A 26,297-nucleotide genomic window follows, 5' to 3' on the forward strand; every position below is an offset into this window, starting at 1 on the left:
CATCCAACAGGTTTATAGACCTGGCATTGTATACACTATCCACAGCGAATCTGACTTCTGCTTCGCTAAATACGTATAGGTGGTAATGGACCAATACGCCACTTTATCAGTCAACTGGTGAGGTATATAGCTCACGGCGTTTATCCAGCTGTAAACTTCATTGCGACTGAGCCCTCTTGCTTTTTGGTGATAGAGACGAACATATTGAATTAATCTTCAAGAGACAGCCTATCGTGATTGTTTCTATCAGTATCCGTGTGAATATTGTTGGTTAGTGTATGAATGGATGGGTAACATCTCTTCAGAGCGCTTCTGAATCTATTGGATGGGAAGGATTCCGTTTGTAACATGTATCAGGTAAACAAGGGGGCTGGTCTAAAGAAATTCCTAGGAGGGAGCATGAACAGGAGATATGTGTACAGTTGGTTCGGGTTCAAATGGCGGAGAAATTAATGTACCACCAACAGCCTCACCCAACATACTTGACTCTGGTTGTGCCAAGCCCTCTTCGCCAAATTGAGCCTATCATTACAAAAAAAATTATATTACTGATTCGAAATGGACTCGTATGCATGCAAGGCGTCCAATGATATACGACCAAGCGTGAGCTTATTTTCGCCATGTATTTTTGACGAAAAGAAAAAAGCCGTTATCATCGGTTAGCTACATACAACGTCCCAATATACCAACTGTGTGCTTGTCCACACCTTGTAATACTTCGCTTTGTGGTGAACATATGTGTGGTTACTCTTCATAAGACTTAATGAGGATATCATCTTTGTAGCAATCCCCCCTGAGATAAGTCGTTCCCAGGCAGTATTTAAGTATAATCATGGCTCCAGGACTTTGTTCGTAGAGATACAAGTCTTTTTGAGTTTATTCGAATCCTCTTTCAAGAAAGATCTTTTACTCTCTTTACCGTCTGGCTTTCCAACGATATTCCAGAGCAAGCACCACGAGTGTCTACTCATTTAACGAGAAGAAGACTGCCTACAATGTCGACGCCTTCGAGTTCAGGTACGTTCTACGCGTTGGCTTTTTTTCCCGACATCATCGGCTAATAGACCATGTTTATAGACCAGAAATCCACGGCAGTCTCTGACAGCAAAAACGAGCAAATTACTGGTTGCTCGACCTACGCCTCCTTCGGGGATAAATGTGTCACCGCTACAACGAATTCTCATGGCCACTTGCTTCAAATTACGCGCTACTTGAACAATGAACCATCCGCATTTTGCTGTGTCGACCTCACTGGCATCCTGACATCACATCGGTTTACTCATCGTATGCAGAAGCTACAAAACTGCTGTACAGACCCCAACAGCGGAGTGGGAGTTCGAATCGAACATTCTACAAATGTCGATGTTCACACTGAGAAGACAAGTGAAGCAGTGCCAAAACTAGATTTCGTACATGATCGCTGGCCACACTTCGTTACAACAACACCAGAATTTCATCTTGAGACTCAATACTTTGTCTCCGAGAAGACGGTGTATCAGATATATACCCTCAAGCTCCGCCAAGAAGTCAGTATTGCGGAAACTACAAATATCAAATTGTTCCTTCGAAACCTTAGCCTCAAGGTAAACAACGATGAGAAGAATTCCAATTCGAACAATAACGATACTCAGGACTCTCACTACGAAGAGTATTCCAATCATCTATCACCTGAAAAAAACTACATCAGGAGAACCCGCAAAATTCGCAACACGGTGCCCGGTAATCAGAATGTTGTTGCTTTATTTATAACACCATTCATTAACAAGAGCCCTCAAAAATTTCATGTGGAGCCTAAATCTGGGGATTGCCACATCATTCTAGAAAACAGCGTCTTGAAAGATTTGAGGAATGGCAAAAAGGTGAAGGTTACCCTGGCATATCAACTGGAATTGATATCTTCAGGAGCAACAGAGCCCAAACATTCTGTTTCCTCTGAATCTCTTTCCAGAATTCAGACTGTGCTGAAAGAGCCTTCTAAAATACCAGCATTGACCCAGGATGATCGTTTCAATGTTAATTTGAGACGGAATTTGGAGCATATCTTATCCGTTTGCAGTATTCCTGTCAGCTCTGATGCAGATGAAAAGAACCCTTCTATTGCCCTAACATGTGGAGATATCTCAGGGCATAGAATCTCAACAGAAGCAAGCTTGTAAGTGATATGCTCAAGAATTTTGTTCTTGATTTTGCCATAACTAACATGACCAGTCACGCCTTTCAATTCCTTCTTCTGACACTTGAGGATATAAACAATAAATCCCGATGTGTATACCAGTCTGAAAATGACTCGATAGAAGACAGTTACATGACCAAGATGAGATCTCGTATTCTTGAAGTATGTCAAGGACATTTAAAATGGCTTATTCGTGAGAACGCGAAATCAAATTCCGTCGTCTCGAGTCTCAACAACGCAGGCAGCGACGGTCCAATAGTCGACGATGATAGCAATCCCAGCTTGCTCGAGCAATCACTCATTAGTACATCTTTTCAAATCATCAAAGCAGCAGAATTCTGTCGAATAGCCATGTCGGACGTTTCGAAAGAAAAAAAACTCGAATTTGCGAATGAGTTCCGCACCATTGTCAAAAATTGGACTGCAGCCCTTGATGGAGAAAATAAAGGGAGCCACTTTGTGTTTCCAAATCTGAGAGAAGAGAGAGAGCAACGGGTATTCCATCTCTCCGACCAGGCCATAATTTGGTGGGCTGCTAAATCGGCAGAAGAACTCGGACTCGACTCAGAACTTCAAGTCAACGAATCTTCTGGCACATATTCACGTCGAAATAGAGCAATCTACTCATCTAAGGAGATCCGGGCAAACCTTTTGAAAAGGTTCACAATTGGGAACTCAACATTTGAGAAGAGTATGATTGCAATGTCCAGAAGCTCAAATGAGACGAGATTTCAACTTCAGGCCAAAGACACTGTTCTGTTTTATGCCATGGATCTTGGGTTATTTGATCAGGACGATTCGGCGGAGAGTACATCCTGCATCTGGCAAAACAAAATCGAAGCTTGGAGATGTGTTGTGGATTACCAGAAAGAATGTGAGCATGATCGAATTGCACATTGGGATTGGGAACAGCCACTCCGTTGTGCATTAGCGTTGATTATGGCGTCGAAAAACAAACAAATGACTTTACAGGCGATCCCGCAAGTACAGCAAGAAGCGAGAAATGCATTACTTCGAAGCTCTTCAGCTAATGGACTATTCTCCAGTCATCTCGATGAGAATGAAAGGTCTGCCATGGATGATGGCGAAGCTATGAGTGATATCTTTTGGTCTACAACATTTGAAGTGCCCTATGTCATATTAAGGTATACGGTGACCCGATCGCCGAGCGAACTCCCGAGATTGAGCATCACTGCGACTACTCCGTCTCTGCAAGGCTCCAGCGTTTCGCCCTCCATATTATCCACAGAGTCAACAACATCTGACCCCGTTCGAGAATTGAGCAGAAATACAACGCCGCCAATGCCTCCTATTGAGATTCTTAGCAGCTGCGAGAGCCCGCTGATGAAGCATGGGGTATTATTCACCAATATCATCGACTTGGGGAAAATTGTGGAAATACCTGATGAGTGGCTGTATAACGAACCAAGATTCTTTAATTTTCACGCCACTTTATCTGGATTCATCGTCGACGAGTTTTGTATAGGGGCTTCTAAAGAGCATGCCGATGAATCCTCGAAATTCTCTTTAATAGCAAACGTCAAACGCCTTTCGAACAAAGAGAGAAGTGATAAACACTCATCAGACATTCACAAAAATGCCATTATCGGAAATCATACTGGCATTTGTGCTATGAAAGTAATGCATGGAGCAGCTATATTAGACTATCGGACGCGCGAAAGCGACCCGATGGGCTATGTCATTGACGTACCCAGGACTGCGCGCCATAAGAAGAAGAAAGAATATGATTCAGTCGAAATATCATCAAGCCTCTCTTTGATCGAACACCTAAACACCAGGCGCACACCAACCCTCGCAAAGAAGAGGATTTTCCACTTTTCTCGAACCAGCTGGAATATCGCCCTGATATGTTACCTTGCGTCTTCAGAGCCAAGGGAAATTTCATGCTTTTTCGATAGACACGCATCATTAAGCCCGTATTTCTTTGAAGATACGATAGGGACACTTAATAAATGGGTGACCGAGCTACATTTGCCCTTTTATCAGATCCTTTCTCCTACAAACTCTTCCCAATTTATCAAAAGCGTCCTTGAACCCCGAAATAAAAGAACTATTCCTGTATCAAAAATGATCCATCTTCCATATTCAGACTCGAAAAACCCCAAGGGAGCCAAGATTCTGAGCCGAGCTGTTATTAGCTTCAGATTTGATGGAGATCTTCTTGACCGCTATTGGACATGCCACCTGATTGAATATAGGCCACAACAGAGGGATGATCCAAAAGAAATGTCTTTTCATATTCCTACACAGCCTATTAGCGGAGCTCTGAAGTCTAATCCCTGGAGACAGCGCCGAGTTCTGGAACTTCTCTTGTTTGACAGGAGCCTACGAGAGATATTGAGGTGTACGGAAGAAATCCTCAATGAAGCAAAGAGCACATTGAGAGCTGCTAAAGACATCAGAAACTATGGATGCAGCTATGAGGATGAAGAATGCAAGGCAGAGTTCTCGGATAATCACAATCGAAGGGTGAAAGCGAGTAGGGACGTTTTCCGTTCTAACGATTCGCTATATAAAATGCAGGAAGTGCTCCAGGAGGTGGAGGATGACTTGAGTGAAAACTTGGCAAAGATGCAGCTGTGGAAAAACCGACAAAACGGACGTGGTCCTGAGAGGCCAAGATGGACGCTGAAAGATGAATATCGCTACGGCGGCGCCATATCAAGACTTCAAGCATCAAATAACTTCTACATGGAAGAACTCGTCCGCTGCCGAGCCAAGATCCTGGCTTTTAATTCGCAACTTACAAGGGAAATTGACGCCTCCCGCAGCGATTGGGAGATGCGCACCACCAATAACGTGAGATTGTTCACGTATGTTACAGTTGTGTTTCTTCCAACCAGCTTCGCCACCGGCGTGTTCAGCATGAGCGGAGTTCCTACAATGCCTGTGATACGTCTCGTTGTGATTACCGCAGTTATTGCACTATTTCTGACCATTCTTACTTTGATCAACGCCAAGAATTTGGAAAGAATGCTGCGGTATGTTCGAGATGGGATATACCAATTCCGACATGGGTTAATACATTGTTGCTACGGATTCAAGCAATCCATTAGTGATGCGGGAAAGTTAACGCGTGAAATAACCTTGGAGTCTGGGCTTTCCATCGTCAACTTTTTCCTCCGCTGGTTGCATAGGACGTACGAATGGGCAAATGAATATTCTGCTTCTGCACAGGAAACAAGGCCAACATCTGTGCGATATTTACTGATTTCTATCCTTCAAGTCGCGCTCTCCTATATCATCTACCGTCTCGCATTCAAAATATATATGCCGCTTAGAGCATTGACAAAAGCAATATTGTCAGATGCAAAAGTATACGATCCTGTCGGCGACATGAGCTTCAACGACGACCACCCAATTCAGCAGGCTCGTTTTAACTATCACAAACTATCCGATACTGCTTCAGGGGCGGACAGTGACCCTTTGAAGGAAGATTTAGAAGAGTTATTCGATGACTTAGGTCAAAGGGCTACTGACCTATTCAAGAGTTGGCAAGAGAGATTAAAACCAAAGCTGGACGATGCCAAGTCTCGAGAGGTGGGAAATGAAACGAATTTGTCGCACGTCTGTGAGACGAGTACAGGTACCGAGAAAGGCGGTTTCAGGGCGAAATGGTCGTTGGTGCGAAGTAAAATGGACGATATTTGGGACTATTTATATTACAAACTCGCCTAATTACGTTTATTATAGATTTTGAGCTCTATATAAACCCTACATAGATGCTGTCTCAATAGCCTCGCCAACGTCATTCCGTCTTCTTCCATAGCAAACAACACTAGCAGCACGCAACTCTCTCATTTATACAAACACTTCCTCGTATTTAAGCAGCAGTCTGTGTACATTTAGCAGTCACCGTCCGATAAAGCGTCCCGCAGCCCCTCTGACAAGTCGGACATGGCGCCAACACCGTCGGCGTGGCAGCCGGGCAATCACAAGGCTTCGTAACGATCTTGAGCAGCTCGCAATTGGGGCGAGGGCCACAGTGCTTAAGATCGATGAGAGGGCATGTTGCTGGGATAGTAACTACCGGACAGCCTTCTGGGTAATCGATGGGTACACTCAACAGGCCCATGCAGCTTCGTCAAGAGGTTAAGAGGAGTCACGGGAGATAATTTGGATGGGTTTGCTTACAGGCCTGCTTGTAGCAATGTTACTACCGTAGTTTGCACAAATGTCTTCATGATGGCAAAGTAGAAAGAGGCTGAGAGTGTATGACTGGCTATGAACAGTATATTGAGAAAAGAATTAATCGTGGGAAATGTTCCCCTTAAATAGACGTAGAGATACCCTTCTCATGTCCCAAACTATCCATTCAAAGGGAGGCCATAAGTCATGCCGAATTATCCGGCAGCCCTTCCTCTCCTCCAGGCCAGCCGCTGCGTAGCAACCCGACGTGAAACTGTCTCAGTTCTATTCTAGTATAAGAAGCAGTGATTGGCTAGGTAGGGAATGCCACGCAGCGTGCCCACGTCTTATTAAGACCACAGCTGTTGGTGTCTCAGTTGATACCTCCAACAGTATCACCACTTGGCAAGACACAAAGGATCATCGACATCCTCCAGGATTTGTGTCTAGATCTCGCTTTTCTGACTGGCCGTGTTGCCTCGCTCTTGGTCACTCGATGCTCTCCAAGATATGCTGTGGCCCTTCTCAAGTGCTGTTTAAGAACGTTTATATCTATTTCCAGAGCCCATTACCGATGTATCTTATCCTAAATTTAGTATATAGATGCAAGTTACCAATTTGTTTGAGGCCAAAGTAACTACTGTATACCAACAGTATTGCTGTCCTTAGCAAGGACACACCCCTTATCCTCATCATGCATAACCCCAGGGTCAACTGGCACTTCTTATTCTGCTTTCACCACATGGGGACACCCAAAAGCCAAATAAATTCACTCTCTAGAACCTAGAATCCCAAACTAAATGAAATGCTTCGCTAATCTTCAAATCCATGATGCACTGCTTTTGCCGCTTGCGCGTACAGGCCGCTAGTATAGTATTAAAGTCATGCTACAAAATAGCTCTTGGGAGCGTTGAAAAGAAGCGCCGTAAATGCGTTATTAAATGGCAAAATAATCATGAGGGTATCGTGTGCGCTCATAGTTTGGAACGAACGACCTCGAGACGGTACTTTACGTCCTTGAGGGCTTTGTTAGTTGGCTTCCAGTCGTCAAATTGCCGCAGCAGCTCTTCAGTCTCAGCGCTGAGCTGTGTCTTGACGAAATCCTCTTCCAAAAGACCCCGCATGATCCATGGTAGGACGTATGGATTCGATGACGCTAAAGGTGTTGTCTCCCGCTTTGGGATCACACAGGGAGTTGGTTGTGCCGTGCTAGTCGTTTCCAGGGCGTGCACGATAGCGAGATCATATACAGCCGAGTCGAAATAGAGGCGTGAGTGGCCTTCGCCCGAGTATAGCGATCCAGCAAGGGCCACAGACAGTTCACGGATGAGGCCATGGTCCGATATTCCTAAATTTCGCAGTTTGAGTGCGAATCCGATAAGATGTGATATGAAATCCGGAGCATGTACTCGGCCGTCGATGAAAACGGCGCGGTAGATGTAAGGATGATTTGCAGGCGAGTATACGGCAGACTATAAAGCGTTAGCTATTTCTGTGCGATGGCTGGCAAGAATGATCTCATCCTACCTCCATGGGAACAAGCTGGTCGTCAATACTGCCCACGAACGTAATACGAGCTCCAAAATCAACAACACGCTTGAGACAAGCCTCAAATCGTTGCGAGTTATTGCTCTGAGGATCTCCAAACTCCCACAACTCAGCTGCTGAGCCCATGAGTATGCTCGACTTATAGTCGGGAAAGGGGCCCAGTGCCACGCCGGCCATGGCACAGACACCGATTCTAGTGTCTGTTAGGACACCAAGGTCAATCAACTTCTCTAGCAGCATGATGCTGACCGGCACTCCCTGAGAGTGACAAGCGATAACCACTAAATCGGCCTGGCGGATATGCTCAATCCAGTTGAGAAGAAGCGTCCACAGGTTCGCCACTCTATCGTTGATTCTGCCTTCCCCTTCGAGGGCAACCTTTTCGATCTCACAATCAGAACAGCCATGGTTTTCAGCCCATTTGCGAATGGCATCAGCACAAAGCCCTACAAATCGCAAAGATGTGCCCGTCGGTTGGCCAATCATGGGACGCAAATATGAAGCTGGGAAAAAGCCGTGAACTCCAATGGCGACGGCTTTGCGGATCTTCGGGGGGTCCTTGACTCGAAAAACGTGGTTTGGAGGCGGTTGCGAAGTCCGAAGCACCAGGTTTGTAATCTGTCGAAGGATCGAGGGGTTTTCTTTCATCTGATAGGTGCTAGAAAACGAAGGAAGGAGAACGTTTGGTGGTTCCTTTACAGTCGACTCGCTTTCAGCAGCTGGCTTCTTCGTTACGGACATGGGTTTCTTCTTCTTGGAATCTGTCCTAGCCAGTGGCTTCGAGGGAGGCAGCTCTTGTTCACTGCCAGGTTGTGAATGAGGAGTAGTAGAAAGCCGGTCGACGGGGGCTGACTTTGTACTGTCTGCTGACGGTGGCCGCACAGACTCGAGATCCATTGATATAGGTCTAATTCGCTTACTTCTGCGCCAAGACAAGACGCCTGCTGGCGGCTCTGGCGGTGTAGCGTCTTCTTTGGAATCTCTAGTCGCCGATTCAGAGATTCTTCTTTCTGCTATAGGTAATGGTTGGACCTCTGATCCCTCTCCCATGACAGCAATTTGTCCCGATTCTGATGAGGCAGTCTTCCCTTTGCTCTTCGGCGAGTCTCTTGACCAGAAGGCCCACGTAGAGCCTGCTTTAGGAGGAGGACTCTGAACGGCCTCTGGCTCAGGTTCTGGGGCGTCTTTGGCTGGCACATCTCCAGCTTTGCCCTTTGGATCTTCATTGACATCTATCTTGGATTTCTTGCTCGAAGCCCGTGATACTGTAACAGCCGAACCCTTCTTGCGTTCATCATTAGGGACAGTTGTCTCGCCTGGTGGTCCCGTGGGCTTTGTATCTGCTCCTTGTTTTGAGGACATTTGGGCTTTTGGGGCTGGCTGTTCTTTGGTTGGTTCTGGCTGTGGCTTTGGAGCTGCTTTTGCTTTGGGTTGAGGAGTTGAATACCAATAGCTAAACCAAGAGGATGCTTGTGGAGCTTCTGCGGCGTCCTCAGTTGGCGCAGGCTCAGAAGGAGGCGCTTCTTCCAAGGGCGGGGCTGCCTCGGCAGGCTCGATGGTTTCGGTTTCGGTAGGCTTCACAGCTTCTTCCTTTGTTTCCTCGGGGGCTGGAGTAGATTTTGCAGGGGGCTCAACTGGGACGGGCTTAGCCCACCAGCCGCCGAACCACCCAGCCGAAGGGGCCTGCTTCGGTGGAGCATCAGTTGCTGAACCATCTTTGTCGGCGGCAGCCTCTGGAAGTGGTTGCTGCTCTTGCGCCGTCGTAGGGTCCGAAGCTTTCTGCTGCTGCTCGGCAGACGGCTTCGTCTCGGGAGCTGAGGGCATCTCTGGTGCACGTCCTGTATCTGAAGGTTTTTTGTCTCCTAGACGTAGAGAGCCCACACTTTTATTCGCATCTGGTTTTGTGTCTGTATTGGAAGTATTGGAGGTATTGGAGGTATTGGTCGATATTGTAGGGGGTGGAAGAACTGGGTCGGCGTCGTCGGTTATGCTCGCGTCGTCTTCGCTTCGTTTTGCTTCAAATCGAGAAAAGTCGGGCGCATTCCTTGACTTGACGGTGCCTCCGAGGATATTTTCCCGAGCAACCGATGTCGAGGCCGTCGCCTTCTGGGGCTTCGACCACGAAGCGTACCAGCTGTTGGTCTTCCGAATCTATCGCCCAGTAAGAACCGGTTCGTCCAGGGGTTCGCACATCCCATATATGAAAAGGGGGGATTTTACCTCCTTCACCCTCTGTGACGCATCAGAAGACTTGCGTTCGCCGTTGGATTCGGATTGTGGAGGCTTTTTCTGGTCGCTAGCTTGCTGCGCCGAGGCAGATGACGCTCGTGACAGTGACGTCTCAGGCGACAGAGCTGTGGTTGGCAAGCTCAGCGAGCTCAGTAGAGTGGGATTGGGGCGTTGCCTCTTTCGAGGAGGCATCATGAACGCTGCGAGCGTGAAGGGCAGGCCATAGAAGAGATGGAGATGACGCGCAGTTCTAGGCGGCGATGATGAAAGGTTGAAGTAGGCAGACGGATTGTTGGAGGGTTTAGTTTGAGCTGTTGGTACCTCGGAGGCTACTTTATTCGGCGGATTCCGCAGGTACTCCCAACAGTTGATGACGATGCCTGGAGGCGCCACGACACGCGCCACCTGCAGTGAATGGAATTGGCTGTAGCGGCTTAACAGCAGCTCCAACAGTGGCTCCCCAGCACCTGTCAGCCGGGAACCTGCGCTAAACCTCCCAGCCGGCTGAGTTGTGGCTTGAATGGCGGGAGTGGATCCGGAACAATTCCCTGGCCCACACCGCCTGCCTTATCGCCGCGCTACTCTTATCGGTGTCCCGCCAGGGAAAAAAAAATCGAGAATCAAAGTTGAAGCTCCAGATTTTGTTTTGAAGCCAAAGTCGTCCATGTTAAAGGCTGTGTTTCTGCCTTTGCATCTTGCGGCTGTACCATCACCATGAGCACCCTCAAGAGGAAGGATGCCCCTGGCGGCAATCCTCCGTCCAAATCGGCCAAAAACTTCAAAGAAGCTCGGCCGTCGAAGAAAGAGGCACCGGCCAAAGATGCGAAGCCCGCGGCCAAGACGCATCGCAAGTCGGACGATGCGGCAGAAGAGCGCGCAAAGGCTCCAATTACCTCTGTCTTGAAGGATGACGAACCTGTGTTTCCTCGTGGAGGCGGCAGCGTCCTCACACCTCTCGAGCAGAAGAAGATTCAGATGGAAGCCAAGGCCGACGCCATTCGAGAAGAGGAATTCGAGACGGGAGCCAAGTCACAGAAGAAGAAGGCGAAAAGGTCGACTGTAAAGGGCGACAAGAAGACAGAGAAGAAAGCAGAGGAGGACACAATCAAGATTGAGAGTCTGAACTTCAAGGTACGGCTACTGCATGAACAATTGGTGATGACAACTTGTGCTAATGGAGGCTACAGAGACTGGTCAAGGGATCACTGGTGCTCGGACAGGTGACGCGAATCAGCAACCTCAGTCTTGAAGTGTCATTACCGAACAACCTCATCGGCCATGCCTCCATCGTCGCCATTTCAGCCCAATTGACAAACAGACTCCAAGGTGACGCTGAAAAGGAGGGCGAGAGCGATGAGGAGGAATCGTCCGACGAAAACGACGTCAACCTGAAAACCATGTTCAAGGTTGGACAGTATGTGAGGGCATATGTGGTCTCGACCATGGATGGTGCCGCTGGAGGAAAGGGAAAGAGAAAGATTGAGCTGTCTCTGCGACCCAGCGAAGCCAACACCGGCCTGGAAAAGGACGATGTTGTAGTCAACAGCACAGTCATGGCCTCCGTTGTCAGTGTCGAGGAACGCGGCTGCGTCATGGATCTCGGAATTCTAAACCTGAACGGTTTCCTCCCCAACAGCGAAATTGATTCTCTCATCGATCAGGAGAGGCTCCAGCCTGGTGCAGTCTTCCTCTGCCAAGTCACAGGCAAGAACTCCAACAAGATCGCCCAGCTTTCCTTGAAGCAAGACAAGTTGGGAAACACCAAAGCTTTCCCTGCCGATGCTACCACGATCAACACATATCTCCCCGGTACCATCGTCAGCGTCCTTGTTTCGGACAACGAAGGTAGAGGTTTAGCTGGAAAGATTATGGGAACTGTCGATGCTACTGCCGATCTGATCCACTCGGGCATTGGGCCAAACGACGTTGACCTCAAAGCCAAGTATAAGATTGGATCCAAGGTTAAAGCGAGAATTATTTGCAACTTCCCAACGGCCAAGGACCCGAAGCTGGGCATTTCCCTGCTACCTCACATCATGTCTCTGACACAGAAACATCAGGATGGCGACGAGAAGCGACCATTGGAAGTGATGCCTATCTCGTCTTTTGTTGAAAAGTGCACAGTCCGCCACGTCGAGCCCGATATTGGTCTCTTCGTCGATACTGGCATTGCTGGCCTGGGTGGATTCGTCCACATTTCGCGAGTCAAGGATGGAAAAGTCGACGCCCTCTACGAATCAAGCGGGCCCTTCAAGATGGGAACCGTCCACCGCGGCCGAGTTGTTGGTTATAACGAGATGGATGGTCTCTTTAGCATCTCATTTGCGAAAACCCTTCTTGAGCAGCAATACATCCGCCTCGAAGACATCCCCATCGGCTCTGTGATCAACGGCGAGATTGAGAAGCTGGTCATCAAGGAGCAAGGTGTTACAGGACTCATTATCAAGATTGCGGATGGCATCAGTGGATTTGTTTCCGAGACACACCTGTCCGATATCCGTCTTCAGCACCCCGAGAAGAAGTTCCGTGAAGGCATGAAGGTCAAGGCTCGTGTACTCTCTGTCAACTTTGCCAAGAGGCAAATGCGTCTCACGCTCAAGAAGACATTGGTCAATTCGGAGGCACCCACCATCAATTCTTATGACGATGTTAGCATCGGGATGCAGACACTCGGAACGATTGTCAAGGTGCAGCAGAATGGTGCTCATATTCAGTTCTACGGAAGGCTAAAGGGATTCCTTCCGGTGTCGGAAATGAGTGAAGCATACATTCGTGATCCTATGGAGCACTTCAGAGCTGGACAGGTTGTCAGTGTGCATGCTCTTGAGGTTGATCCGGAAGCCCGAAGGCTCATTGTATCTTGCAAAGACCCCGGCGCATTCGGACTGGAGAAGCAAACCGCTCTCAAGAACTTGAAGCTAGGCGATATTGTATCAGCCAAGGTGACTCAAAAGACCGAGGATCAAATTTTTGTGGAGCTTGTCGACAGTCAACTAAAGGCCATTCTACCAGTCGGTCACCTTACTGACAAATCATCTTCAAAGAACCAGTATGCCTGGAAGCGAATCTCAGCTGGACAGACTCTGTCTAACCTCATGGTTCTCGAGAAGAATGAGAACCGACGAGCCATTACTCTCACCCAGAAACCCAGCTTGGTCAAGGCTTCACAGGATAACAACCTTCTCAAGAGCTTTCACGATGCGAAAGTGGGCGCGGTCGTCCAGGGCTTTGTACGAAACATTACGGTTACAGCTGTGTTTGTTCAATTCGCCGGAAGTCTCAACGCATTGCTGCCGAGAGGAAAACTGTCGGCCGAGGCTCAATCACAGCCTGACTTTGGCCTACGCAAGTTCGAGTCTATCGAAGTGAGAATCATCTCGACCATTCCGGATCTGAAGCGCATTCTGGTTGCACCCGCCGACTCACCCGCGCCCGAGGCTGCAGCCAGCAAGCCCAAAACTTCTAACAAGGCTCCGGCCCCAGAAGACGGCCTTACGTTTGGTAGCACAGCCCAGGCCAGAGTCACATCCATCAAAGACACTCAGCTGAATGTCCAGTTGGTGGACAGCGAGATTCAGGGCCGCATTGACGTTTCTCAGATTTTCGACAAATGGGAGGACATTGTCGATCCCAAGGATCCTCTTGACAAGTTCAACAAGAAGCAGATTCTCCGTGTCAAGATCCTCGGAGTTCATGACGCCAAAGACCATCGCTTCTTGCCCTTTTCTCACAGATCTGCTCATTCGGTTATGGAACTCACCACCAAGCCCAGCGATCTGAGCAGCGAAGCCCCCAAGCCGATCTCTTTTGACGACCTGACAGTTGGCGACACTCACATTGCCTTTGTCAACAATGTTACATCTCAGTATCTTTGGGTCAATCTCTCTCCCAATGTTCGCGGCCGCATTTCCATCATGGAGGCCTCGGATGACTTGTCTCTCCTAAACGACCTGGAAGCCAACTTCCCTATCGGATCAGCTCTCAAAGCAAGAGTGACGTCGGTTGATGCTAAAAACAACCGTCTCGATCTGTCTGCTCGATCACCCAATGCTTCTGAAGCCATAACTTGGGCTTCGCTGAAGCAGAACATGATCCTGCCCGGCAAGATCACCAAGGTCAACGAACGACAAGTCCTCGTGAAGCTGAGTGAAACCGTCTCCGGCCCGGTCCATCTCCCCGATATGGTAGATGACTATGGCAGCGTCGACACACTCAAGTACAAGAAGGGCGATATTGTTCGTGTTTCGATTGTTGACGTCGACCCCAGCAACAAGAGAATCCGCCTTTCCATGCGACCCTCGCGAATCATGAGCTCTACATTGCCTGTCGCAGACAAGGAAATTAGCAGAATTTCACAGCTTGCCACGGGTGACATTGTCCGAGGATTCGTCAAGAATGTTGCCGACAAGGGTCTCTTTGTCTTGCTGGGAGGCCAAGTTACTGCTTTTGTCAAGATTTCCAACCTTTCTGACCGATTCTTGAAAGAGTGGAAGGACAGCTTCCAGATTGATCAGCTAGTGAAGGGCCGTATCATTTCTCTCGACGCCGCCACAGGCCAGCTCGAGCTCAGTCTGAAGTCTTCCGTTGTCGACGAGGATTACACTCCCCCTGTAGGCTATAATGACATCAAGGAGGGCCAGATCGTCACAGGTGTTGTCCGCAAGGTTGAAGAGTTTGGTGCCTTCATCCTTATTGACAACTCGGCGAACGTGAGCGGTCTATGCCACCGAAGCCAAATGGCTGACAACGCCGTGAAGGATGCCACCAAACTCTACAAGGAGGGCGACAAGGTGAAAGCAAGGGTTTTGGATATTGATGTCACCAAGAGGAAAATCAGCTTTGGCCTGAAGCCATCCTTCTTCGAAGATGAGGACACTGATATGGATTCTGATTCTGAGGCCGGTGCAGCGCTCGATGGCGAGGGCGAGGATGACGAGGAAGGCATGGATCTGGATGAAGACACCTTGTTGAAGATTCTCGGCACGGACAACCAGGGCGACTCTGACGATGAGGATGAGGACGAAGAAGATGAAGACGAGGAGGAGGCAGCTGAGGATAGCGATGAGGAGATGGAGGGCGCTACCGCTACCAAGAAGGCTAGCGGTCTAGGTGGCGGTAAAAAGTCAACATGGTCGACAAATCCATTTGATGAATCTGGTTCAGAATCAGAAAATGATTCTCAGGCCGAGCAGGCGGACAAGAAGAAGAAGCGGAAGAAGAAGGGCGAGGCTCAGGTCGACCGAACGGCCGAGCTTGATGCCCATGGCCCTCAGACATCCAGCGACTACGAGCGGCTGCTGTTGGGTCAACCAGACTCCTCAGAGCTGTGGATCGCATACATGGCTTTCCAGATGCAGGTCAGCGAGCTGCCCAAGGCACGTGAGATTGCCGAGAGAGCCATCAAGAGCATCAACATCCGGGAGGAAACCGAGAAGCTCAACGTCTGGGTTGCATATCTCAACTTGGAGGTGGCCTATGGCAGCAAACAAACGGTCGAAGACGTGTTCAAGCGAGCTTGTCAGTACAATGACGAGCAGGAAGTGTATGAGCGACTGGCCAGTATCTACATCCAGTCGGAGAAGCTCAAGGTAAGAACTGCTGCCCCCCTTAACTACTAAAGGATATCTACTAAACTCTATCACAGGCAGCGGATGAACTGTTTGAGGCCATGCTGAAGAAGTTTGGTGCCAAGGCACCCAGCGTCTGGACCAACTACGCACACTTTTTGCACGTCACCAAGAACGAGCCGGCTCGTGCCCGCGCTCTGCTGCCGAGAGCCACCCAGCAGCTGGACAGCCACAACGGACAGAACATTGTCAGCCGATTCGCCGCCCTCGAGTTCCGCTCGCCCAACGGCGAGCCCGAGCGCGGCCGCACCATGTTTGAGGGCCTGCTCGCCGCCTGGCCCAAGAAGGGCGATCTCTGGAACCAGCTGCTCGACCTCGAAATCGGCATTGCCAGCTCCAGCGCCGACTACACCGCCGTGAGGGACGTGTTTGAGAGGAGAACGAGGGTCAAGGGTCTGAAGCCACAGCAGGCGGAGAAGTGGTTCCGCAGATGGGCCGCTTGGGAGGAGAAGCTGGATGCCAAGGGCAAGGACAAGGTCATGGCCAAGGCACAGGAGTGGGCATCTGGGTTCAAGTCTAGAAAGGAGGCCGAGGCTGCGGCTGCGGCGGCAGAGGATGAGGAGATGGAGGAGTAGATTAGACGGGGGAGGAATCATGTGAGGATATTTTAAAAATGGGCGGCCCCTTGGTAGGCTGGGCGTTGGTAAATATTTTGTTTAAAATTTTGATGCATATACTATTCGTGTTTGGGTTGATCAGACGATTTTCGGATGTCGGTGCGGATTCGATGGAGCGTCGGTGACTGCGTGGGACTTGGTCGGCTCGAGTGCAAGTCCAACATGATTAACCAATGGTAAGTCTTAGCGGCTTCTCTCTTTACGTTGCGCAATTCGATTTTATTGAAGAATCATTCGATTTGTTCATTTTGTGAGAAGGAAGTATCGAATTTCTTGGTTCGCTGGTTGCTGGATGTGAAGATGGGAGAGCATTCGATGGCGGGTTATCGGCCGATAGCACCGAAAGGTTGCGGCGAGTTCGCCGAGGCTCCGGGGGAGCTTGCGGGCTGTCGGTGTAGCTTCTTTACACGGATCGTAATCGCGCCAATTGGATTGCACCTCATTGATAATTCGATGGATGATAACAGAGAGGCGGAAGAAGGTATATGACACCTTTGATGTATCTCCGTAGCCTACGTGAAGGTGTCCGTGAAAGGAGGCTGTGATTCAGTCTTGCACTTGGGGTGGCTGCTTATCCTGCCCCAAGATGCTATGGGGTCAGTAAACTCCCACCAAGATGGGCTTGCCAGTCGGAAGCACATGAGCTGCCATAAAGAAGAGGTATAGATGATGTGGTATATTGTCAAGTATTGGATTCAAGTCAGTGCTCCATAGAGTCGTCTCTTCTTGTCTTATCAGTATTGAGGAAACATGCGGCAGACGATGCACTTAACGCTCCGAGACACTGTCTCAAGATCTCCGTGAGACATTCGCAAAGGATCCGAGACTAAAGCTCGGCAGTTAGTTTATGTATCCGACGCGGTGGTACAAGCGTCACGCTGCTAAGAGCTCGTGGTTACCGATTAGGGTTCGTACATGGGAGGTCATTCGCTGGAGGGGGGAGATGGTGTGCGATGCTTGGCGAGGATGCATGAGGATTACATCATGAATGGAGATGGCAGCGATGTGGCTTGCCATCTGCTGGATGGGTGTGATTATGATGCAGCAACGATGAGAGGGGGAAAGCTAGAGTTGAATCGTCAGATCTGCACTGGTTTGTCTGGGCGTGTGTGTTCTATGTAAGCGTCCCGGAGATCCGACTTGTCTTTGGTTGAGTGTGTGTACTAGGTAGGTATATGGTATATGTCACCCGTTGCTATACCAGAACTACGAGTCTCGCATCAATGGAAAGGGACTGGAGAAAGCAAATCAGCCAGAATCCCGGTAGAAAAGCAGCAAGTAATAAATGCAAGATGAGGATTTCGCCGCGAATGCCGCCAGTCAACCGGACGTCGGCATTGTCGCCATTCGAATTCACGGTGACGCGTTTTTGAAGGGTCAAGATCTGGCTGCGAAGGTACATCCGAAAGGCCGCGCAGACGGTACCTCCGCCGTCAAAAGTGTCCGAGGCGGCAGCAAATGGACAGCGGGAGCTCACCGAGGAGCCGCCCGAGGGTACACCGGCTACTTGTACCTCGAGCTGCTTCGGGGCAGTCGCTGAAGGAATCCTCCCCCGAAGTTGTCAGTCAGGCTTGGTATCACGCCAACTCCCCCCCTTTTGCGTTACCAGTACATTGCCTTCCACTGCAATCCGCCGCAAACACACACCAGCACCGGGCAGCACTGTATGTACCATCGAAATGCGAGAATCACGGCGGGAAAAGGCGTCATAATTCACTGGCCGGTCTGATAGGGCCAGTGGGCGATCGCGCAATGGGTCATGGGCAAAAAACGTCTTGGAGGCGCCCGAGCACGTCACCCGCACTAGCGCCCATCGGTCCCTCGGGCAGGGCTCAAGGGCCCCCAAACTCTGGACGGCCGGACGGTCGCCTGGCGAATGCTGGACTCTGCCTTCTTTTTCACCATCTCGAGCGCTGGGATTCTGGCATCGCCGGTTGTTGGGCTGGACTGGACTGCTGGATTTTTCTGCGATTTTTTTGCGGCCCGGGTTGTGCGATTATTGTTCACGATGGGCTGTCGGGTGTGCAGAGCGCGCAAGGTGAGTCTCTAAAACTGCCTGCTAAACCTGCTACTGCTGCTACTGCTGCTACTGCCACTACTGTTACTGCTATTCTCTCGCTGCCTTTACCCAAGCTTGGCCCACTTCAACTCCCGCTTCTCTCTCTTCCATCCAGCTCTCTCCATCATCTCCTCATATCATACCGACAGACAGCTTCTCACCTCTTCTTTCTTCTTCTTCACAGGTCAAATGCGATGGCAGGCCAAACGGATGTCGCAACTGCGAGCGCCTCCAGCTCGACTGCGTCGGCGACAATGGCCTCGCCGCCGGCCGAGCAACGCCGATGTCCCTGAGGAAGATCCGCACCTATCGCTCATGTAAGAGCTGTCGTCTATCCAAAACCAAGTGCAACGGCGACCGCCCGAAGTGCTCGCGATGCGCCGCCAAGAAGACCGAGTGCGTCTACGACGGTGGTTCGGCGCCGCGATGGGCGCGAAACCTCGACCGTGGATCCAGGACGGCGTCGACCGAAGGTAGCCGCAGCAAGTCGCGGGAGCTCGCCATTGCCATGCTCGAGGCCAGCGACGAGGCCGATGCGCAGGACGACACACCAATGACGAGCATTGGCTCTGCTGAGCCGCTGAAGCTGGGTGATATCACGGGGTCAAAGGCCCTCGGCAGCGCCCGGAGCGTTGCGTCCATCGAGCCCTCTGGTTCCGACATATTGTCATGGTATGTACTGGTTTGTTGGCGTGACATGATTTGATATAACAGTCTCCTGCTCACACACGATTCTCCAGGCTTAACTCGCCGAGTCTTCCCACCGGTCGTAACCTACGGCGAGTGGTGGAGCAATACTTTGCCAATGTCCATCCCATCCGATGCTTCGCCTTTGTCCACAAGCCATCCTTTATGCGCCAGCTCGACAAGGGCTTCACTAGCGATGACGAGTCGGCGCTGCTGCATATTATATGCGCGCACGGAGCAAAGTCAGTGGCCATCTATCTTGTGGAGAGTGCGAGCCTGCAACGGCATGCTGACATGCTGTGAATAGATTCTACGTCTTGAACCAAAATGAGCACGCCTCTGCGTCTAGCTTCATCCGCCTTGCCGGCAACGAGTGGGCCAAGAGGGCAGAGTTTCTCATTCTGACCAACTTTGGAAAGATATCCGTCCAAAGACTCATGGTAAGCTAACCCAGCCTTATAAGTTCTCAACCATAGTGATCATTGCTCACCATTCCCAAGGTCGCTATACTACTTCATGACTTTCACTTCCGACTTGGAGAATACTCCCACGCCTTGATGCTCAGCGGCCTTGCCGTCCGCATGGCCCACGCTCTCAAAATCAATGTCGAAGCGTCCCCCGACGTGCTCTGTACCGACTCCAGCGAATCCGCGCCGTCGGTCGTCACCAGGGAGAGTCGTCGGAGGCTCATGTGGGCGTGCTACGTCCTCGATGCGTGGGCTGGCAGTGGCATCGATCAACTTACCCTTCTCCGCGAAAACGATATCAAGATCCAGCTACCTACCAACGAGAGGAATTTTGGGCTACGAATAGCCTCGGTGACAGAAACCCTCGGCGTGGGGCATGTCCTCCAGTTCCTGCCGCCTTCTGTGGTGCCGAGAAAGCCATCGGCAAACATGGGCATCATGGCATACTATATCCGAGTGGTGGCGCTCTGGAAACGAATTGTTAGGTATGAACTTTTTGATCTTACCAACAATTATCCCTTGGCAGTGTTCTCATTCTAATGGCCATCACAGATATGTAAACCAGCTAGACTCCAATCCTCCACCTTGGCTCCCCGAATCGCCGTTTGCTGCTCTCGACGCCGATCTTCGTCTGTGGCAGCGAGAACTCCCAGAATTCGTCGAGTACTCGATGGAAACCATTTATGCGCGATTGGATTCAAATCAGCTGGGTGCATTGGTCTTGATACACTGTACATACCACCACAACTACTTGGAGCTGTATAAGCTGTCCATGCCAGATTTATTCAAGCTTCCCAAACCTCTCGTCGTTCCGCCGGAGCACCACGAATTCCTTCAATCCGCACAGGCCAACTGCTATCATCATGCGCAGCAGATAGCCGACATCCTGGCTGAGGCTGCCGATCACGGAGCGAATCTCTTGTCCGACAGCCTGCTTCCCTACTTTGTGTATGATAGCAGCAGGGTGATGCTGTACTACGTTGCGCGTTTGCTCGACCCGAACAGGCCCGATGCCCAATCAAAACTGGGCGATGCCATCAATGCTGTTGAGAGCAACCGCCGGGTTCTCCGGATGATGTCTGCCCTCTTTCCGATTGCGCAGTCACTTGTAAGACTCCGGAAGTCTATCTCGTTTAATGGTCTCATACTAACTACCTCTATAGTCAAATACCATTGATAGGTGGCTGACCAAGATTCGGCAAACCTCTAATAGAGATGACCTCGTGAGCAGGATCTTGTCGGAAGCTCGCTCCGAAACTCAGGAGGGCGAAAAGTAAGTATATATCGGACCGTCGGGTCATCTTGTACGCTTGGCTAACACGGTATCTTACAGATCTACGCCCGTGTCGGTCAGTCCCGTACAAGGCACTCCGGAGTACATGCTTCCGTCCATTTCGCTTCATTCACTTGCACGGACGGGTATTGCAACGAGGCGAGCCGCTGATCGTGCCAGTGGCGTTCGGGGACTAAGCTGGTCTGCCGAAAGTCCGAGCTCCGGCACTTGGGATCGGAACAATGCAGCGCAGCAGCTCGTTGGCCTCAGCCAGGACGGCCTAACTTCATCACGATCCGGACTTCAACACGAACAGCCGGTACCGACAGCCCTGCCGCAACCACCGCCAATTCAAGCCAAGTGGGGTGGGCCGATTCAGCCAATGTTTGAGGCACTCGATCTTGACGACTTGCAAAACTTTTTATCATGGGACATGTATGGTATCATGGACATGGGCGACCCCATTCCGGACGACGGAGCGGAAGAGATGGGTTTGCGGTCGTGGTCTGGGTCTAGTGATGCGATATAACGGGATTGCATTGGGTCTATTATTTTGGGCATGGAATTAATTACGGATTAGATACCTCTGGGCATTCGCTCTGGTTCGTTACACACGACTAGACCAGTAGTTGCTTTACATAGGGCAGGCATACAGGTCCTGGTGGAGTTTGGATTGGTCGGATCGCTTCATCGCCAATGACGCCGGCCCGTCGCTCGGGCGATCGGCTTTTGTCAAGAGTTGCTCTATTATCATTGTGACTATGTCCGTCGAGATACCGTATTCGCCGTCCTACCGATGATGAACTTGAGCAGTGTGACCTCACGTCTATAAATCAGATGTCAGGCAGCGTCAGAGCACAGCAGCCTCGGGTTGTCGTTGTGGATGCTTACACTTGAGGAAAAACTTGAGTTGGCTCGATGCTTTCCGCACTTAGCCTGAGGGGAAATAGCTTACAGATGTCAATAACGCCCGAACCTCTCAAGAAAGCATATCCGATATGGTGTAGTGGCTAACATCGCTCGCTCTCATTCATGATCCGAGCAGCCCTGGGTTCGATTCCCAGTATCGGAGTGAAATTCCTCTTTTTGTGTTTTTTTTATTCCCGCTTCATTCGGTTTATTATTGTTTATGTTGTTGAATGGATGCATACATGTACAATGACGCATTTTGTATTTTTGTTTTTCGTGCGACTTGTCAACATAATGCAATGCAATGCTTGGTAAGAGTGAGCACTAAGAAGTGAATTGATTAACTGACCGGGTCAACCATGTTTACCTGCAAGACAGAGGAGCACGCAGCCTGGTAACACGGTGACACAAAGATCCACAGCTGATGGGCAACGGGATCTTTGTGGGACAGACACCAGGACTAAAAAAAGATGTTTGAGCGGGATCCCAAACAAATGGGCTGTGAGGCAAGGATCCAAAACAAATGGGCTTTGAGACAAAGGCCAGCCCAAGCGGGCATCCCCCCCCGCTACGGCATCAGAAAAAATCGGCGCTGCATGGGGCCCTGTGCCCAGTAAAAACCTCCGTATGCATGTAAACAAAGACGAGGAGGGCATCGGGATGCTTTGCATGAGTCTAATGCGGTAGCACGCGAGCTAACGAAATCTTCCCCGTGTTTTGCGAGTAAACACGGACCTGCCTGCCTTGATGATGACGGGATTGGAGAGATGGAGGAACAGATGGATGTTGTTAGTGGGTTGTGTGTTCTGTTGGCCTTTGAGGGTGCAGACTCTACAACATGCATTGACTATCTATCTACCTGTATATGCTGCCAAGAATGAGGAAGTACTAGGTAGTTGATCACCAACACTCTTATTAGACAACTCTCCTCGATTTCCATCTGCGCTGTAAATAGTAGGTCGCAATCGATCGGACACAAAAAGCCATGAGACGATGCGATACGATACGATATACAGTAGGGCGGGGTGTCTGAAACGGCCACTCAAACGGCGCCGCCCGCCTGCAGGGCGCCTGGAAAAGGCAATTGGCCGTCGCCATGGCAACGCGCAGCGGCTAAACAGTGGAGTTGCCCCCCAACAACCCATGATGCCATTATGCCTTGCCGACAACTATTTTTTTCATGCAAAAGGTGTCTCACAGCGCTGCATCTTTTCGACAAATTCAATTCCCTTTCTTCTTCCTCTTCTTCAACCTGAGCAGCTTCGGCCCAAGGCGAGCTTTTGAGTAGGCGGCAACTCTCGTTATTTATTTTATTTTTTACATGCATTGAAGAAGTCGAGTATCTGTTTACTCCTTTTTTTTTTGCTTTCGATACAGAACATCGATTGCCGCTATCAGCGAGGCCTCTTGTTTCTGTATCGGTAATAAACACATCATCGATTTTGACCCCCCGGCTTTCAGCTGCCCACTTGCGCTGCACTGCCCCTGCGTCATCAACCGGAGAACCCCGCGCGCTGTTCCTTTTATCAGCCTCGGACTTTTGCGACAGAGATTGCCTGGCGGTTTTTAATCCAACCAACCGCCAACAATCAACGAGGCTTGGGACTCTCCAGCCGTTTGTACTGTAACAGAACATTCTTAGCAGCGCTTTGAGTCGCCTTGGGGTGGCTGATTCGGTTCGCCATGGACACCAGCTACCTCTCCAAGCAGGTCAACAACAGCATTGGCCAGCTGCACAGCTTGTTTGACGATATTGGTGTGCCGGATCATGAGCGCGAGGCTCGAGAAGCCGAGGTACGATGGATTCCCCGCTGCTATCCCTTTGCGACAGAAGAGAGGAGGTCGCCTGGTTTGCGCCATGATGCTGATGTGAATTGCGACGCAGCTGTTTCAGGCTCTGTCAGAAGCGCTCAACAACCATTTGCGCTTGGTGACGTCGGAGAAGAAGAAGATGATTGACGAGGCCAAGAAGATTGTCATTGAGATCCGACAGATGGAGGCCTCCTTAGATGACTCCAGGCCTCGAAGAAAGAATTCGAATGGCGAGAGCATCAAGATTACCTACCCTCTGATGGAATGCTTGGAGACGCTCAAGGAGAAGCATGGCCAGGTACAGCGGCTGCGCCAGGAGCGGGTTGACCATGTACAGAGTGAGTTGATGCCCGTCTACCACGTTTTCGAGATGGAGGGGCGCATCGCTGACGTTTCACCGCAGAGCTTGTGGAGGCCCTCGAGTCTTACTCGTCACACCTAGAGCCTTCCTTCGTCAAGGTTCCCCTACCGTCTACGGAGCCCAACCAAGCCATTCCTCTCAGCTTTGACCTGTCACCGTCCTACATGGACCGCCTCGACGCAGAGTTTACGCGAGTGTATGAAGAGTATACTCGCCGGCTCGCGACGGTGGAAACATTGGGCGACGAAATCATCCAGCTGTGGGTCGAGCTTGGCACTCCTCAGGCCCAGCAGGACACAGCCATCATCAAGTACTACCGTGAAGCTCCTGAACAGCTCGGCCTCCACCAGGAAGACATTCAGATTCTGCAAGGCAAGCACGACAAGCTGTCAGAGGAGAAGAGGAACCGCGAGAAGAAGCTGCAACAGCTCAGGAGTACCGTCGAAACGCTCTGGGAAAAGCTTGGCATTCCCGAAGAGGAGACCAAGGATTTCCTCAGCCGGAACAGGGGCTGTGGCATTCGACAGATCAACGAATACGAGGACGAGCTTGAGCGGCTGAATGAAGTCAAGCGTCAGAACCTGCACATCTTCATCGAGGACGCGCGCGTCAAGCTTCAAGAGCTCTGGGATGCCCTGTACTTTTCGGAAGATGACATGCTCGACTTTACGCCTGCCTTTTCAGACGTCCACAGCGATGCGCTGCTGGAGGCCCATGAGCGCGAAGTTGCTCGGCTCGAGGCGCTCAAGGAACAGCGGGCCCCAATTCTGAGCCTGATTGAAAAGCACAAGGCTTTGATCAAGGACCGTGACGACCTCGTCGCCTCAAGCCAAGATGCGTCTCGCCTTATGCTGCGCGGACAGAAGGGCGAGAAGCGAGATCCTGGAAAGCTGCTTCGTGAGGAAAAGATGCGCAAGCGCGTTGCCAAGGAGCTCCCCAAGGTGACGGCCGAAGTGAAAAAGGCGCTCGAGCAGTGGGAGGAAGAGTACGACCGGCCGTTTTTGGTCTACGGCGAGCCTTATGTCGACGAGGTAGAACTCGAAGATGCAAAGAAGCCCACCCAACGATCCAGAACGCCCGCTGGCCCTCCTCCAGCATCTGCCAGAAGCCTTCTCAAGTCGGCATCAGCGTCGACAATGAGGCCAGCTACCACCAGCAAGGTCCAGGCACCTCCTCATTCGATGACGAAAACCCCCACGGCCGGTGGCATCTATAACTTGGGCAACAAGTCCCAGCCGATGTTTTCAAAGTCCGCCATGGACATACACAGGAGCAACAGCAGCCCTACCAGAGGGCCAGTGGCAAGAGTGCCCCTGTCCAAGATGAAAGACGGCAACAATTCACCAGAGCGGACCAAGCGGCCCATTGGAGGCTCGGTCAGAATTCCTCCGCCCAAGATGCGCGAGTTGAGATCTGTGGCCTCGCTGGAAACGCCGTTGAACCCATACAAGTCTGTGGGTCTGAATCATAGCATTATCCGCGCGGTTGATCCCGAAGACGTCTACGATGACCGGACGCAGTCGGCCAAAAAGGGTCGACCCGGTTCGAACACGTCTCACCATCGACAGAACAGCTTCATGGATGAGGACTACGAGGATCACTACTCATCCATACGGGCAGTGCCAGGGTATCCTCGGCCATCAGCCAGACATCTTTCCAGCACATCCACAACATCAACGGTGGTTACCGGTTCCGAGAACTGGGAGACGTATGATGACAATAGTGAGCCGGAGCTGGACACGTCAGACGCATACTTTGCCAAGCTCCGCGCTCTTCGGGGCAAGCGAGCAGAACCCGAACAAGGCCATCGCCCAACAAGCAGTACGGCAAAGCGCACACGTGGGGTTCCTGCAGCGCATGATGCGGCGCCCGTGATGATTGACCAGGACGGCAACCGGATAGTGTCTGGAAGCGAGTGGACAGACGAGAGTGCTTTCTAAACGTGGGCTTGATCGTTTTTTTTCCTTTGCTTGTGTTTGTCTGGCGACTTTGCTGTTGGCGAACCCTGGCCACGTTTGTGTGCTTTCACGGCTAATGGTGATGAATGGTGTAAATGAGACATGTGTCCATGGTACTCGCTGCCGCGCCCTCTCTCTTTTTTTTGGCAGCGAGACGAATTGAAGAGCTCATGAGGATGCAGGTCATCTACGAAGGGGCGTTTGGGGAGCCTTGTGTCTGTTCTGCAGGCAGACACTCGGCACAGCGCCTGTTTGCTTCATTTCATTGTGGAATCTTTTTGTTTTGGCTTCTATTCTGTGTCATATATGTTGTGCATTGGCCTTTTTGTGCCGTAGTTCCTCTTCCTGTCTCCTTTGTTGCTTCGATATCACGGGCTGGGGGTTAATGGGAAGGGCTTTAAGGGGAGGGACATGGGAACTGAAGAGGC

The 26,297-nt window shown here is 50.6% G+C and overlaps 5 protein-coding genes across 5 annotated transcripts; 4 read left to right on the top strand and 1 right to left on the bottom strand.

The window, feature by feature from the left end:
• Positions 1-995: 995 nt before the first annotated feature.
• Triagg1_522 (uncharacterized protein) lies at positions 996-5,872 on the top strand (the record flags this gene model as incomplete). The annotated part of the gene is made up of 3 exons (XM_062900229.1): positions 996-1,017; positions 1,078-2,152; positions 2,209-5,872. The coding sequence occupies 3 exons, from the start codon at positions 996-998 to the stop codon at positions 5,870-5,872; spliced, it is 4,761 nt and encodes a 1,586-aa protein (XP_062760872.1).
• A 1,424-nt stretch (positions 5,873-7,296) lies between these two features.
• Triagg1_524 (uncharacterized protein) lies at positions 7,297-10,291 on the bottom strand (the record flags this gene model as incomplete). The annotated part of the gene is made up of 3 exons (XM_062900241.1): positions 7,297-7,794; positions 7,850-10,021; positions 10,091-10,291. The coding sequence occupies 3 exons, from the start codon at positions 10,289-10,291 to the stop codon at positions 7,297-7,299; spliced, it is 2,871 nt and encodes a 956-aa protein (XP_062760874.1).
• A 522-nt stretch (positions 10,292-10,813) lies between these two features.
• Positions 10,814-16,301, top strand: Triagg1_525 (uncharacterized protein; the record flags this gene model as incomplete). Its single annotated transcript, XM_062900252.1, has 3 exons — positions 10,814-11,230; positions 11,287-15,687; positions 15,744-16,301. The coding sequence occupies 3 exons, from the start codon at positions 10,814-10,816 to the stop codon at positions 16,299-16,301; spliced, it is 5,376 nt and encodes a 1,791-aa protein (XP_062760875.1).
• A 1,327-nt stretch (positions 16,302-17,628) lies between these two features.
• On the top strand, positions 17,629-21,358 carry Triagg1_526 (transcriptional regulator family: Fungal Specific TF; the record flags this gene model as incomplete). The annotated part of the gene is made up of 10 exons (XM_062900263.1): positions 17,629-17,837; positions 17,953-18,007; positions 18,151-18,381; positions 18,587-19,074; positions 19,143-19,331; positions 19,397-19,529; positions 19,590-20,041; positions 20,109-20,664; positions 20,720-20,829; positions 20,890-21,358. The coding sequence occupies 10 exons, from the start codon at positions 17,629-17,631 to the stop codon at positions 21,356-21,358; spliced, it is 2,892 nt and encodes a 963-aa protein (XP_062760876.1).
• Positions 21,359-23,421: 2,063 nt separating this feature from the next.
• Triagg1_527 (uncharacterized protein) lies at positions 23,422-25,851 on the top strand (the record flags this gene model as incomplete). The annotated part of the gene is made up of 3 exons (XM_062900274.1): positions 23,422-23,532; positions 23,624-23,888; positions 23,954-25,851. 3 exons carry the CDS (start codon positions 23,422-23,424, stop codon positions 25,849-25,851), a joined length of 2,274 nt encoding a protein of 757 aa, XP_062760877.1.
• Positions 25,852-26,297: the final 446 nt, after the last annotated feature.

The sequence above is a fragment of the Trichoderma aggressivum genome, assembly GCF_033847375.1.
Source record: "Trichoderma aggressivum f. europaeum strain CBS 100526 chromosome Unknown scaffold_001, whole genome shotgun sequence".
NCBI lineage: Eukaryota > Fungi > Ascomycota > Sordariomycetes > Hypocreales > Hypocreaceae > Trichoderma > Trichoderma aggressivum.